Consider the following 15857-nt stretch of genomic DNA (forward strand, 5'->3'; position numbering starts at 1 on the left):
TAGTGACTCTTATAAGTATTTTCTGTTTAGATTGGTGTGTCTCTTTGTTGCCACATGCACGTGTCACTGTTTTGCACATGTCTGTGATCATATTAGAATAGAGGACCATGATGATTGATTTTTTTTGCTCTGAAAATACCCAGAGCCTATCTTGTCCTCTAATGTGACATTATTTACAGTTGCAGAATTTTGCATGTTTGTCAGCTGTACGTTTGCTCAGTTGTTGCTTGACATTTAGCTAAAAATAAGATTTTGCAACCATAAACACAGGAGTTATTTGTCAGCTCTTTAGCGTCCGTTGGACAGCATGTAGCTGGCTGTGCAGAAAGTGAAATGTTGGGAGCTGAGGAGATGTTCACACTGAGTCACTGACTGAGGATCCTCCAGCTGCTCGCCTGTTTGGAAAACCTGCCGCAGACTGAGTGAACATTGGCAAAGCTAAATCATCCATTTGCTGTTAAGGCAATAATCTAGAGTTGGACAGCTTGTTTACTGTGTGGTTCAACAAATTTTGGGCTTCATTCAAGGTTGCTTTGTTTTTGTGGAGTAGCAGTGACTAATCATATTAGACTTGGCTAAGTTTGTTGTATGAATCATGTTATACATGGAGTTATTAAAGGAAAAGTAAAAAAAAAAAAAAAAAAAAAAAAGATAAATATATTTGTACAGTACATGATGGCAGCAGTGATATTGTATGTACTTATGTGCAAGATGAATTCCCACAGAGTGAGGGTGGCAGCACATCTTGGATCTTTTCTCATGTAGTCCAATGTGCTACAATGGACATATTTTAGTCAATAAATCCTTTTCTGTGCGATGTTAACTGGAAAAAAGTGGGCCCATTAAACTGGTAAAATCGAAATATAATAACATATCAATGGCTCAATTTACATGTGAATATAAAATAAGTGGAATCACTTTTCCTGCACTACATATTCTAACTGGTTCTAACAGCTCACAGATACTGTTCTGTTGTAGACTGAACTTAATGCAGTTAAAGTCTGAATTTGTCAAAGCAGTTTCGCTAAAATACTGTCACTATCCCTGTGAAAACTGAAAGCAAAGCTGTTTGACAGACTGAGAGGCAACAAAACTGTGAATTTATGTGGTGCAATGCACATTTTGTTCACTGTGTTCCCTTTGATTCGTGAGACATACACTTAAAGGACAGTGCATTCCTGTCATACTGAAGTATCACCCTGTTCTCTGTTGCCATAGATTTTTGCCTCTGTTTTCTTAGCTTTGTTGACTTTTCTCTGGTCTCTTTAAACTCAGTGTGATGAATGCAGCTGCCACTTGATTAATGGAGACTTTGCTGTCCGTTTCACAAGTATTCAAGATATAATCAGCCTTTCATGAAACTTTGGATCTGCCAGGCGTAGATTATCATTTAACACAGTCTTGATAGTTCTTTGGTTCATGTGTTTGGATTAATGAAGTAAACAAAAGCCCATTTAAGCACGGAAACTGTTTCCATGGTTATTTAGTGCCAGTCAGTGCATGTGGTTACTTCTCATTTAACTCATTTTGTCACTGTTGGAAGAATATTCGTCAGCGTTCTCTGTAGAGGTGTAGCTTTCAGCACCATGAGCATATTACAAGTTTATTAAGACACAGTTGTTCACTGAGAGGCTACAACACAGACTGCTGTACAAATATCTATTTAAAAGTGTTGCTGAGCTGAAACACAGTATACAAACTGCCTGCTATTATTAATTGTACTGTCATCACTGCACTTGTTGAGGTAGTAGATTCAAATACATTCAACATCGAACAGTAACCATTTAACTGTAAACATCTTCCAAAGAGATCAGCTTAGTCCCATAAAAAGATGAAAGGACTGAGACAGACAATGCTTGATTCAGTTTATACCCTCATATTTCTTAAGGTAAATAGAAAAAAACCCTGAAACTTGTATATCTGTTTTATCATCATGCAAAAAGATTTTTGCATGAAGCGAGACGGTAATCTTAGAAACTGAAGAAATGGAGAAATTGTGCAATAATAACTTATCAGGAAGTTTGAAGTTGTCACTATCTGTTGAAGAAATTAGTCAAGTTCTAATAACAGGCTAGGGAACTGTGAGATTAACTTTATCATGTATCAGTGAAGCATGTGTCCCACAGCAGACCTGAGATAATTAAGCGGCATACCTATTTGCAGCTTATAAATCCCTCTTGTCCTGCAGAAATAGAAGCAATAAGTAGTACAAGCTCACTTTGCACAAAACTTTGCTCTTTTGCCTTGTGGGTGTTGTTAAATATATTATTTGCTTTTGGGCTTTAAATTCTTTTTTTCATTAATCTGATATCTATTTCTCAACAAACTACTTTTAAAGTTTCCTAATTTGTCAGACTAGCAGCCCTTAAACTGAAACCGACTTTCTACTTGCAACAAAGAAAATCTTCATCGGAGAAGAAAGCGTTGTGAATGCACCATTGTTTTATTTATGTCGTCTTGTCAACGTGTTTTCTTTTGTTTTTTCTTTAAAAATGACCCATTTGATTGTGGCTGATCAGCTTCACTTAGTTCCAAATAAGGGCAGTGCTCGTCTCCCCATCATCTCAATCTTTTTTTTTTTTTTTTTTTTTCCATCAACTTGCTTCAAATCAGCAAAGAACTGTCCTGTACTTGTGTGTTGTTGCTGTCAATTTAGACGCCCACTCATTCTGCTTAAAAAGAACTCTGTGATCTGTGGAAATGCTTAATCTGGCAAATTATTCTGTGGAAAAGGAACATTTTACTTCATTTTTTAATGTCATCAATGCTTTGATGACAATAGGCAAATTGGTTGAGCTGTTTTGATCAGATGCTGCAGCACTGTGATTAACCTAAATCCACTTCATTTTCAAATTTGCTCCATCTGTGCACGCATACAACCGGCACATGCCTCCTCACTCAATGCACCACCTATCCACATCCATCAAATTTCACCCCTTCTTCCAATAAGCTTCTCCCCTGGGACTGGTTCACGCCCATGTTGCCATGGAGACACCTCTGAGCCTGGTCCTGCTAAGCTTGATCCTGGATGCAGTAAATGGTAGATATAGCAGGGTGTGTTTTCAAAGCTTACACTCAGGCTTCCCAACATGTTTTGATGATCCAGAGAAGAAGCGATCATGAAGTCTGGGGGGATTTTTTTTTTCATTTCACTGTGAAGCAGAACCTTTTGTTGATTTATTTTATACTATCATGCATTTCCATTGTATAGAGATCACAAGAATTAAAACAAGCTTGTTATAATCAGGCATATTGTCTATTATAGATGACAACAGCATTGGCTTGGATAGCAGTCAGTTTCATTTAAATTTGATCATAAACCTGGAAGGTAGAGGAAATAATATACAAGACTATCTGACTGGATTGTTGTTTTTGCAGCCTAGATTGATTTTCAGTTTAGTAGACAGAACATTTGCTGGAAAATCCAATAAACCAGCTGATAATTAGGAAGACCGACACAGAAACTGACAGCTGACATCTTGCTGTAAGACGCTCCATCAGTTCATCTCTTCCCAGCCATTGATTGGTTTCAGCTAATGTTGTCTTATCTTTGAGCACACGTGCTGCCGCAGTTTGGCCCGGACAGGGAGGAGATCGGATAGAATCAGACGGGGAAGAACCTGCAGTAACAAGGGGAGCATGCCCTCATGAATCCAAAATTGTGTTAGTCATTAGAGGATTATACCAGAACAGAGGAGTGGAGGATTAGTTCAGCGACTGGGACTTAGGAGACTCAGTATGAGGGATGGAGAGAAGGAATTGAGGTCTGGAAAAGGACTGCATTCATCTGTGTCTCCTTTTGCCATGAATTTGGCTCTGCAGTGTAGAGCTGGAGTTTGGGATTAGTTCAGAGAAATTTGGCTCAGAGTGGTTTTGTGTGGTGTATCTCTGGGTCTTAGTGCATGGTGATATGTTGTGTTTATAAACCTCAGAAACTTGTCGATTTCAAATTTATCCTAATTAAATTTTGGAGACAAGTAGTCTCCTTTGCTTTACCAGCAGCCGTGTGATTGTGTTATTTAGTTCAGCACTTCTTTTAGCTGAACAGACACAGTGAACTTATATGCCCTCTTCTAAACCTACATTTTAATCATCATCTGACAGTGAAATGATCCATGACTCCTGATCCTCCTCGGTTGGCCTGTTGCCCTGCCTTCAATACGGCCCTCAGGATGCTCTGCCAAAAATCCCTCTTATTCACTGCACACCAGTTCTGTGTCGACCTCACTGCGACAAGATGTCACATGACCCTCTCAAACAGACTTGCAGTAAAATGGTGCATCAATGCTTCACCTCCCATGTTTTAAACTGGTTTTGGGATTGAGGAAAAATGCACTTTTTCCTTTTTTACTTGATAATAAGTCTTGTTTATAGCTTATAAATGTGACATTATTTAGCAAATAAGAGATTAGCATATGACAAATAAAACAAAATATAATTTATATGACATGAAAGTCTTTTTAAAAATAGGTCAATTTGATCTTTTCTTGTCTTTTGATGTGGAAATTTGGTGGGATTGTTTGGCACTGAGCCGCATTTTGTCTGCAAGAGGCAAAAGGAAATCAATAGAATCATATTAGGCTAATTTTATTTCAACCATCAACAAGGTACACCTGTAGCTTAGGAAGCAGAATGATCACCTTTAAATAAAAAGATCACTGGTTTGACTTAAAAATTGTTGTTGAAGTAACAATATAATTAAAGGTGCCAGCAAGTTACGTAATTCTGCCTTTGACTAAGTACAGTGACTGTCTTCAGTTTGTACAGTCTTCAATAGAAACCACTCAGAGTAGTTCACATGTCCAACGGTTCATCTGTACCACAGTATAAGTCAGACAATGTAAGGCACACAGCCCATCCTCAGAAATACCTAGTTAATCTTGCAAGTAGGTGTAAGTGTCAATTTGTGTGTAAAAAAGAGTTGTTTGATCAGACAGAATAGTCAGAGCTGCCAGTCGTGTGGAAATGGAGGAATAAAAAGGGATATATACTTGATATACTTGTATATATATATATATATATATATATATACATATATATATATATATATATATATATATATATATATATATATATATATATATATATACATATATATATATATATACATATATATATATATATATATATATATATATATATATATATATATATATATATATATATATATATATATATATATATATATATATATGTATATATATATATATATATATGTATATATATATGTATATATATATATATATGTATATATATATGTATATATATACTTGAACTTCTGACAATTTGTCAAGTTGTCGAAAAAGCTTTGTGATTTGTCAAGCAACAGTTTTTAAGACTGCAGATGAACATTGATGTTCCAAAAAAATCAAAGATTTCAGTGAAGGATATCCAAAGCCAATCCTTGCTGAAATTTCTGAAGTTTTGCAAAGGAAACAAATGTGTTAAAAACCTGGAACAGAAACCGTTCTGGTCTCAATGCATTTGTTTGTCATGAGAACTGTACAGATTTACTGCAAAGTTGGTTAAAACAGTGTGGTTAATCCAGTCTTCATGTTAAAAATCAGTTTGCATAACACAAGATGACAAACATGAGCTGTTTATAATCAGCGTAGCTGTTTGATTCTTTTGGCCTTAAAAGGATTTGATCAGTGTTTTTCTGTGAACTTGATTGTAACTACTGCTTTTTCATTTTTTTTTTCCCATAATATGATCCTTTTGGGCTTATTTCAACCTTTTACCTCCTAATCCATATCAATGTGATCATGTGAAGCTTTCGCAAAAACACTCCAGTTACACATGTAATGTTAAACAGCCCTGGAACACATCATAATAGTGAGACCCCTGATAGTAGACTGACTATAGTATAACAGACCTGTACTAATTAAGGGTTGGATCACTAGTTCTATGCTGATGTGGATCTTTGATCAGGGATCAACACCTCTATGGAATACTTTAGTATGCACAGGTGTCTGTGGGCGATTGTAAGATCTGTGCTGGTCTATCAAACAGTGATTTACGTACCAAATTCTTCAAGCAAAATATTTGTTTTGTGCATCACAGCTGCTTAGGAAGTTGAGGTTGGCCAGGATTTGGTGCCCCAGCAGGGTTTAGAGCCCAACAAGTTCAAATGCTGGGACTTAAATCCCTGACCTTCAGTAACCCAGAGCCTTTACCCGCTGAGCCACCACTGCTGTCAAGCAGCTCCAATAAAACTTAGAAGTATTTAAACACTACATCTGTAAATCATTTTCTTGCCATTCTGCTGGTGGGGAGCCAACAGGAAGTCAGGCGGATCAGCCAGAGGAAGTCTCTGATGCAGATGCTCTCAACTAGAGAACTGAGCTGTGTGGGAACAAAAATGTCCAAAGAACCTTTTAAAAGCCGAAAGACAAACGTTTTGGAGACGTTTTCAATTAATTCAGTCATAATTCCAGCCAATGGACATGTCTGTTAACAAACTGGGCAGGCCATGGCACTGAGAATAGTAGCTGCCAGCTGATACAGGTTATTGCAGTGTGAATATCTGCCTCGCTGAAGGTCCATTCAACCTAAAACTCATTCTATGACATATCATGGTGCGTTTCACGACAGCTGGTAATACAGGATTCTGTCTGTGAGGGTCGGAGTTCAGAGATCTCCAACATCCTACTATTGTTTTAAGGGGTTTTCCTGTTCCTGTCCATGCTCTATGGGGACACAAGTGTCAAGAGAACTTTCAATTCCAAAGCAGGATAAATAACAATAGGGAGCAGGTGTACAGTCTGAAGGAGCAGAGTCCTCACAGTGAGGGTTAAAAGACTTAGGTGAGGAGGGGTAAGTGCGTGTCATGAATATGTCTTTATGAATTAGTATAACAGAGCGCTGACAAATGACTGTCGAGTGGTTAAAAATAATTTTCTTATGCTGTAAGTAGACCATGCATGAACATACACTCACAAACCTCTTCATTAGGACAACTGGTGCAGTTCATTAGATTGAGAAACAGCAAAGTTTTTCCTTTTAATTCCACTTCTTGTATATAATATACACTACCAGCCAAAAAGCTGGTCAGAGTTTCTCAATAAACTTAACTTTTAACTGCTTTTGAATTGTTTCTAATAGTTTTAAATATCTCATCTATTACTTTGCTTTCAGCCAATACGATCTAAAGGTGAAGAAGAAATGGCATGTTTCTCTACTTATACAAAAAATTTACAATCTTTGTCAGAGTTTAATGTATAGCAGAGCTGATGAAGTGATTAATAAGTATTTATGCAAGTAAACATACAATTTTTTCTGTGTTCCAAAATCTTTCATCCAACAACGTAGCTATTTGCATAGTAATACCCATGAAATGAATTCCAACTCCTGCAGCGTTTGATTGCAATTCATCTGAGAAATGTTTAACTCCGCTGTTGCTATTGTGTGAAGAGAGAGCCACTGATTAGAAACATTATGAGATTACTGAGGCTTTTGTGGTCTATTTTAACTCGCAAATGTTATGGGACGGGTTCAAATTAAATATAGCTTCCTTGATTATGTTAGATTAAACAGATTGGAGTTGGTGTTGAGTTAGGGAAACAATAAGAAACTTCATTTGGACCACACAGAAAGGGGAATTTTTTTTCTTATTAGTTTCTTACCAGGGTATTGTTAAAACGTCAAAAAAGACAGGTACAGAATCAAAAATTGTTGGTTTTTTTTTTTTTTTTGTGGCTATTCAGTTTGGCTTTTAGGAAGTTTAAAACGACATATAGCTGAAACCAAAATACAGCAGTCTAATTTGTACAATCCCACAGAGTCTTAATCATACTTCAAATGCTCCAGTCACTCCACCACCATCAGCCTTTGTGTCTCAACATCCCTCCTCGCTTCCATTTGAAGGAAAAAAAAACAAAAACCAGCTGACTCATTACAGAGAAACACAACCAAGCAACAGCAAAACAATAAAAACGTTTCAGGTCTGACTCGCTCACTTTGAATTACATGAGTTTTGTTGGATGTCCAGGTAAATCCCACCTGATCCTGGGGTAGCATGGCATTTGCCTGTTGCATGGCAACCACAGTAAATAATGTTGGAAATGATAAATATCTTTTTAAATAACACAAATGATCTCTTAAAAGATCATCCTTTAATACCTGAAATGTTTTGCCTTTGAATACCAGAGAAATCTTAATAGATCACTTAACTGACTGACAGAAGTATCTTTTCATGTCACAAATAAGCAATGTTCATTTTAATGTGCCCTTTTATGAATAGACCCATTCATTAAAAAGGGCTACATTATGTTATAAATATAAGATTATAATCATAAGGAGGTCATCTATAAAAACACAAATCTTTTCAACTGTCTCCAATTTGGAAGTCAGGAAACGTCTTTATGCAAATGGACAATTATGATGCACAGAACTTGTTTTGGCAGTGTTCAAAAAGATAAACTGTCATAATCAATTTTCCTGCTGGCTCATATTCACAACAGCCCCCCCTCTTTAGAGGTTAAAAAGAACCTCAGAGGGGTCTCTCTCTGAATGAACCACAACGAATGAAGCTTCGAAAAGAGCTGGGAATACTTGGGGAATAATTCTCCACTTGCTCATGGTTCTCAGAGGAAAGGGCACACCATTGGTGTGTGTGTGTGTGACCTATTTTTCCAGTTGCATCCGTCAGAAGTGTGGCTGCAGCTGGTGCTTGAGAGTTCCCTTTTTGAGAAAGAATGTTTTCAAAAGTCCGCCCTGTCACTCATGCACATCGGTGTCACATTTTCCTCAGGCATTTCTCTTGGCTGGCCTGCTTTAACATTCTCTGAGAAAAAAAAGAATTCAAGTAGAAAAAAAAACAAAAAACATTACAAATAGGGAGCATAACTGCATGTCTGGCAGCACAAGACATTCCTGACAGGACCGAAGTAGTAAAGCGCCGTCTGGTTCAGAGCTCTTACTCAAAACAGAGTTTTAAGCTGGTCGAGAGAAAGGGAGGCCCCTAGATAAAGAGGAGGGCTGGGACAATGGTTAACCACAGAGTGGAGCATGTCGTTTAGGGCTGAAGCCAGGCGGCACGACATCACAAAGGCTCCCCCTGCAAAACAGTGCTGCTTCCCCGGCAGTCAGGGCCAGTATGTATCCGTGATGAGGGCTTGGCTGACCAAATTACACCCTTGAAAGCTTGAAAACACCGGCTGTGTGGTTTTACCATTCAGTTAGCAGTTCATCTGCCTCTACTGTGTCACTGCCAGCATACATCCTGTCCTTGTTTGTGTGGGGTTAGAACTTGCAGTGACTCAAATGGTGGCAGAAGGGTGTTGCAACATGCTGAGTTTCATTAGAAAGGTCATGTTTCTGTATCAGTGTTCTCATTAGTGTTCTGAAGAGGGAAGAAGAAACTGCAAAAAAAAAAAAAAAAAAACCAACACAAATTTAGTGCTTTGTGAAATCTGTAACATGTAGAAATTGTCTGTTTTTGATTAACTCTGTGGACGAAAGTGAAATAATGTTGCCATCAAGCAAAATGCTTTGTGTTAGTCATGTTTTTTGTTGATCTGAAGAACAGACATGGCAGACCTCAGGTATAAATTTGGTATGTTTGAGCTGATTATGAAAGATTTTTTTCTCTTTTGATAGCAGATTCTCATAAGTTCAGGAAATTTCCGTCCTCTTGTGAAGGGACACCACTCATTCTGTTGGTGATAGCTTTGCAGAATAGGCTTTTCTCTGTTCACGAGTTGGAGGCATCGTTGCTGCTGATGACAGCAGTACAAAGAGGAATCAAGTTTCGCTTGTGGCTCCCACGGCCACGGAGGATCTGTAGTCTGTCTGCTAGTGTCGGGTTCCTCTTCAGGAGAAATGTTACTCCCTTACTTTGCTCAAGTGGTGGAGTACATTACCTTCCCATTAAATCAGTTTGATTTCACTGTAAATCCACAGAGCAGACATTTATGAGAGGTCACATGGACAGCTCATGTTACCAACTTGGCATGGAGCCTCAGTGTTTGTCTTAACCCCCCTGCTAAAGTGAGCCTCTTTTTGTCTTTATGCTGCTGCTCTAAATATATTTAACACGTTCTTTACTAAACAAGTTCTTTCAATATAATTGATTTTTGTGGTATTTCCGGTAAATTTTCCAGTAAGAGCTTCCTTGAAACAACTAACTCATAAATCCACAAGCTGTTCACAGACAAAGCAGATAAACCCACATATTACTAATGAATAAGAAGGAAATTTAGCACATATCTGTACATATCTGCTTTAAACTTCACATTTCTCTAGATTTTTCATGGAGGCCTTCTTAGAATGTTTTGCTGCAGCAGTGACTTCATGAGATGTTTGTTTTGAGGAAAAAGCAATACTTTTATGTGTAAATGGTCAGTTCATTAAATTTTTCTTTGTTTTTTTATGTTTGTTTTTTTTTTTAAATGCACAGAGATCCGTAATCAGCTGGTGGAGCAGTTTAAATGCCTGGAGCAGCAGTCCGAATCTCGTATTCAACTTCTGCAGGACTTGCAGGAATTCTTCCGCCGCAAAGCTGAGATTGAACTGGAATACTCCCGTAGCTTGGAGAAACTGGCTGAAAGGTTCTCCTCCAAGATCCGCAGCTCTAGAGAACACCAACAGTTTAAGTAAGTTGTCCTGCATGTGTGTCTTCTTGGCACTGTTTCACATATGTGTGTGTGTCAAATGCTGCAACACTGTCACACTGGAGCTTCCTCGTGTTGTTTACATTCACAGATTCATCTTTAAACTCACTTAAAATCTTTTTTTTTTTTTTTTTTTAAATCAAATTACCATTTTTCCTCTTTCAGTTAAGACCAAACTCACATTTTGGCTTTCCATAGTGAATTAATATTCTAAGAAGTGTTACCAATATTATATGCCAAACAAATTTTTCTTAAATGCTAAAAAATAGACATATATGGTATTGGTGTTATGTGATGCTGTTGTGGATTAGAATATTTCTACACTTCATTGAACACAATCACACGTTAAATTGCATGAAAGTGATAAAATTGTTTTTAAAAACTTTTCCTTTTCATAGAATTTGACATCTATTCTTTCATTGAGGGGAAAAAATAGTCTTCCATTTGCCAAGTTCAAAGGCAAAAATGACAAACGGATCAAAGAAGTGAAGTAACCAGTGGCTGAAGAGGCGACTGAACATGATCAGATGGAAATCAGTTCAACCAAAGCCTTGACCCATTTACATCTGGGCCTGTGAACATTCTCAAATATATGCCACTGAAGAACTGTGGCATCTTCTGCCCAGAAATCATAGCTAACACATTGGTACACGAGTCATGCAGAGCACTAAATTGAGCTCTGCTGCTTTCAAAATCAAGTACCTAGGGCGAGCAGGCGAGCTTAGTTCAGACTTGTACTGGGAGGACAGACTCAACTGTGATCTGGCAGCAGAGCTCAGGCATATATCTACACCGACATTTATGATGTCCACCTGCAGCTCTGTTTTTGGAAATGGATACAGCACCACTGCATTTTCCCACTCTTACTTTCAATCCTGCTTTGGTGCTGGAATTTGAAAAATGGAGAAGCCTTCTTCATGTGTTAAAATAACAAAATGAATAGTTAAAGTACTCATTGCATTACAAGTAATACTCTGTTTAGTTGTATATTATCAGTAAAGATCATAATGTAGCTGCTCTTACTATTTGTTCAATTCTAATGCATAAATAACACAATTCAATGCAGTGTCATATAAATTTAGGCTATTGTGGTTCATGTTTCAGTATCAGTTGGAAAAAAAGTGTTTTGCAGACAACCAGAAATAGTCATTTGGTTTAATATTCTTTGCACTGGGTGGACAAGTTGATGGAGAGTTAATGCATATGCAGATATATTGTATGTAGGAGAGCACCGTTTGTGTGAGGTGCGCAAGGATTTAATTGGATAATTGAGTCCATCTGTGCTTGAAGACAAAAGACTTGGCTGATAGTAGACAGAGCTGTGCTGCAGCTGCTGCAGCACCACTGTGGCTTAACCTTGGACTGTACAGTTGATCTTATCCACTTTGAAAGAGCTGCTTAAATGCATTTAGATTTACATTAAATAAAGATTCACCAAGAAGACATATCAGTTCTTGAACTTATGTACCTCATGTACCATGTGCTGCACACTTTTGCTTTAAAAAAAACCCCTACAATGTGTGGGTGGAATGGAAGAAACCACAACACTACAGCTGATGTAAGATTCAGACACAAAACTTGCAGTACCTGGCATTCATACAACACCTCAATCATACAACACCTTTAAACTGATAATTTCATTTTCAGACTGACTTGTTGAGCTTTGTATAATAATTGAAAAGTTTGTTATATTACTGCACTTGTGGCATGAACTCCTGCCCAGCAGGGTGACCACAAATCCTGATAAGCAGCCGTGACACATCTTTTGTTGTGCATTTCTTACCGCTTAAGTACAGTTAAGTTAATGACAAGCCACCAAAACACCAAATTGGCCAAGGAAAGAAAAGCGCTTGGCTTTGTCCTGTTAAAACGCTCGGCTGGCGTAAAGCCCCATCATTTAGCATGCACCACCGAAAACACAAACAAGAGGCAAGCTGATGATGCTGTGGATTCTTACAGTACATTCAGAGTATTCATTTTATTTCTTTTGAATCTGAGTTATTATTTTCTTTGGCATTCATGTTTATAAATGCACAAAGAAGGATATGAATCACTTTGTCTATACAGCTTTACACATACAAAAGCTTTCATCCGAGTCTTTGCAGCGTTTTTATTCTGCGCATGCTGCTGTGATCAGCAATATTTGCGCAGTTAAACTTTTATTTTCTTACTGATTTTCACACACAATAGTCATCCTGACCAGAATGGACTTCCATATGTCCTGGATCGCAGCCTACAACGTGCTGGCTGAACCTTTGCACCGCTGATTCATTAGCAAGCCGAATGCCTCTGTGATTTACAGCTACTGCAGCTACAGCCACGCCGCAGCAGCCCAACCACGGATCATTTTGCACTTCCACTTTACCTCATTTGCAACAGTGAAAAGAAGCACTGAGGACTAACTGAGCTGCTGCTATATCCTGCAGTTACAATGCCGGTGTGCTATATTTAGTTTGCTTTACAGGAGTGAGTCACAGAAATGAGTTTGAGTTTGATTTTTCTCTTGTTTAGCTGCATATGGTACCAAGACTCAATTAATGATGATTAAGTGGTTATTTAAGTTTACTGTGAATGAGTTAACCTAATGAAATTCGGATTACATGTATGAAGGCTAGACCTACATGTCTACGGGTGCCAGGATCCAAGGTTATAAAAGGCTGATTTTTATGTGTTGAGGAAGCCATATGAACGAAGCAGGGTGCTTCTGACATTAATGTTGGTTGCTTTGATTTCACTTATTTTTTGTTGACCAAGTTAAGAAGTTATGTTTTTTTCCTTTTCAATATATATTTAATTGTAAAATGCACCCTTGTGTTGTGGTTATTTTTGTTTTCTGATGCCCTGGTCACACAGCCTATCATCCTGATTGGTTTGAGAACAGAGGGTAAGATACACGGATTAGTTTTGACATTACCACCTGCCTAATATTAAATTGGTCCTCCTCATATAGTCAAAATAGCTCTGACCATGTAGAAGATTGACAAAGATCCTATGAGGATCTCCTGGAGTGTCTGGTACTGGTACTAGCAAAAGATCCTTTAGACCAGGGATGTCCAAAGTCAGCCCTCAAAGACCACTGTCCTGCAGGTTTACAATGTGTCCCTGTTCCAACACACCAGGCTCACATCAGCATCAGCCAATGACGTTCTGCACAAAGACTGATTGGTTTGAGTCAGGTGTGTTGGAGCAGGGATGCATGGAAAACCTGCAGATCTAAAGCTGGACACCTCTGCTTTAGATCCAGTGGGTTGTGGAGTTGGGTCTTTGTGAATTTGAGCTTCCTCTAGCAGCTGCCTTCAGATTGGGTTTGAGGACGTTTAAAAGCCTGGTGAACGTCTCAGACTTTTTGTGATGTTCTTTTGAACACATCTTAAACAGCTTTCATTGCTGTCCTGTTGGGGGAGGCTGGTTTAGGATGCACATTTTTCCAGATCATTGGATTGTAATGAGGGGAGCAGCATACTAATGTAACCTCGCACTGGTTATAATGTTGTGTGGGATTGGTATAGATAGTATCAGATTGCTGTATTTATGAGTTGTGTTGACTTTGAAACCATATTTACTGACAGAGTGGATGCCTCTGTGCATTCTTATTAAATGGCTGTGTGAAATAAAGCATCGCGCTCTGGGAAAATATCCAAGGCTTTAATGGTGTTTTAAAAACAAGCAAACGAGCAACTTGTATAGCTTAAGCCTGATTCGTTGTAACACAGTTGTTAAAGTAAGACTCCTCTCTGGTGGTTTGTGGGGCAAAGGGTAAAAGGTTGAACCATATCTCTTTTTGGCTTAGTTTGTTTAAATAAAGCTGCTGTTGTCAGGTTGACAAGCCCGACTGGTACATGTGTTACCACCCAGTGGTCTAGGGGTAAGAGCCACAACATAAAACAAATGTGCCAGACCAAAAAGTGTATTGGGAAACTTTATTGTCCCACCGAAAAATAAAAAGAAATCAATACAGGCCCAATTGGAAGGGCAGGGCAACCAAAATATAGAACAGAGGTGGTTCTAAACACAAACAATCAAACACCTGTAAACTCAAGTCACTAAATAGTGAAAACAGCAAAGATCAAAAGCTTCACAAAAACCAACAATATGGTAGACAAGGCTGTAAAACCAACAACCGAAAAACCCAGTCTCAAAGGGGGCAAGCTGCAACCACCACACAGCTGCCCCAGAATGAAGAACTTGGCGCTCTTTTATCCTGATTGGAGAGGTGTTGAATCCTCATTGGAGCAGAGATCAGCCACTCAGAGATGCCGACGAGACCAGATGATGTGGAGGATCCAATCCAAGCCAAAGATGGTTTCCAGGGCAGCTGTAACAACATGTCAGCTCATAAGAACAGATGAATAAATTCACCATTAACTCCACCTTCCTCTGAGCAGCCATTTGTAAAATGCTGGTGCTCTGTTTCTTCTCAAAAAGTGCTAAATTGTGTACAAATTCGCCATGCAGGATATTTTAAACCTTTTTAAAACTAGTGGCAAGGCGAATTTAAATAGCAATGCTAGTGGCAAGGGTTTGTGCGCCCCTTGTCTTTTGAAACTGTTCATCTCGTCCTCATTTTCTTTGGCTGTTTCATTGATAAGCAGCAGGCAGGCAGTGTGAAAGGGATTAAAGGCCTTCTCAGAGCGGAGTCCTGGCTTGATAAATACGGACTTCCTTCTGGAAATTCTGGCTCAGACACATCAGAGGCTCTGGGTGATTAGATGGTGGCATTCAGTGCAACCATAACTAAAGCACTGACACTATTCTGTACAATGCTGGCTTTTTCAGGTGATGTGGTTCATGAAGACTGCTCGCTGAATCAATCCTGCTTTGTTTCCCCTTACACATCCATAATCTCGATGTCTCGTCTGTGTAATGGTCTTCACATAGATCATATATGAAATCATTGTAAACAGCTAGGCTGTGCAGTTGGGATTTGCTACGTTTACATAGGAGTTTTAATTCCTGTTTAATTCCAATAAAAGTTAATTCCGCTTTAAACTGATAAAAAAAAAAAGACCATGTAAACACTTAATTCCTAATGCAAATTTCTATTCAGAATTAAACTTAATTCCAATGTAAGTGGCCACTTTATTCACATTTTAGTTCCGAATTATTTATTTCCTCTGTCATGTCAACTTTTATTCCGCTCTAAGTTAATTCGTTCTGAGCATGCTCGTTACCTTGTCCTGTCCCGATGACGCGCCTTGTTTTGCCTCACGTGTTCGGTGATCTATCTTTCTTCTCCTTTTCAGT

At 38.4% G+C, this 15857-nt stretch overlaps 1 protein-coding gene across 1 annotated transcript in view; it reads left to right on the top strand.

Moving 5' to 3' along the window:
* srgap3 (SLIT-ROBO Rho GTPase activating protein 3) overlaps positions 1-15857 on the top strand; it is a gene marked incomplete at both ends in the record, with an annotated part of 68243 nt that overhangs the window by 3013 nt on the left and 49373 nt on the right. Inside the window, one exon of the mRNA XM_079241642.1 lies at positions 10400-10595. Coding sequence (XP_079097768.1) covers positions 10400-10595 — 196 coding nt within the window. The remainder of the gene's footprint in view (positions 1-10399; positions 10596-15857) is intronic.

The sequence above is a fragment of the Telmatherina bonti genome, assembly GCF_933228915.1.
Source record: "Telmatherina bonti genome assembly, chromosome: 6".
NCBI classification, from domain to species: domain Eukaryota; kingdom Metazoa; phylum Chordata; class Actinopteri; order Atheriniformes; family Telmatherinidae; genus Telmatherina; species Telmatherina bonti.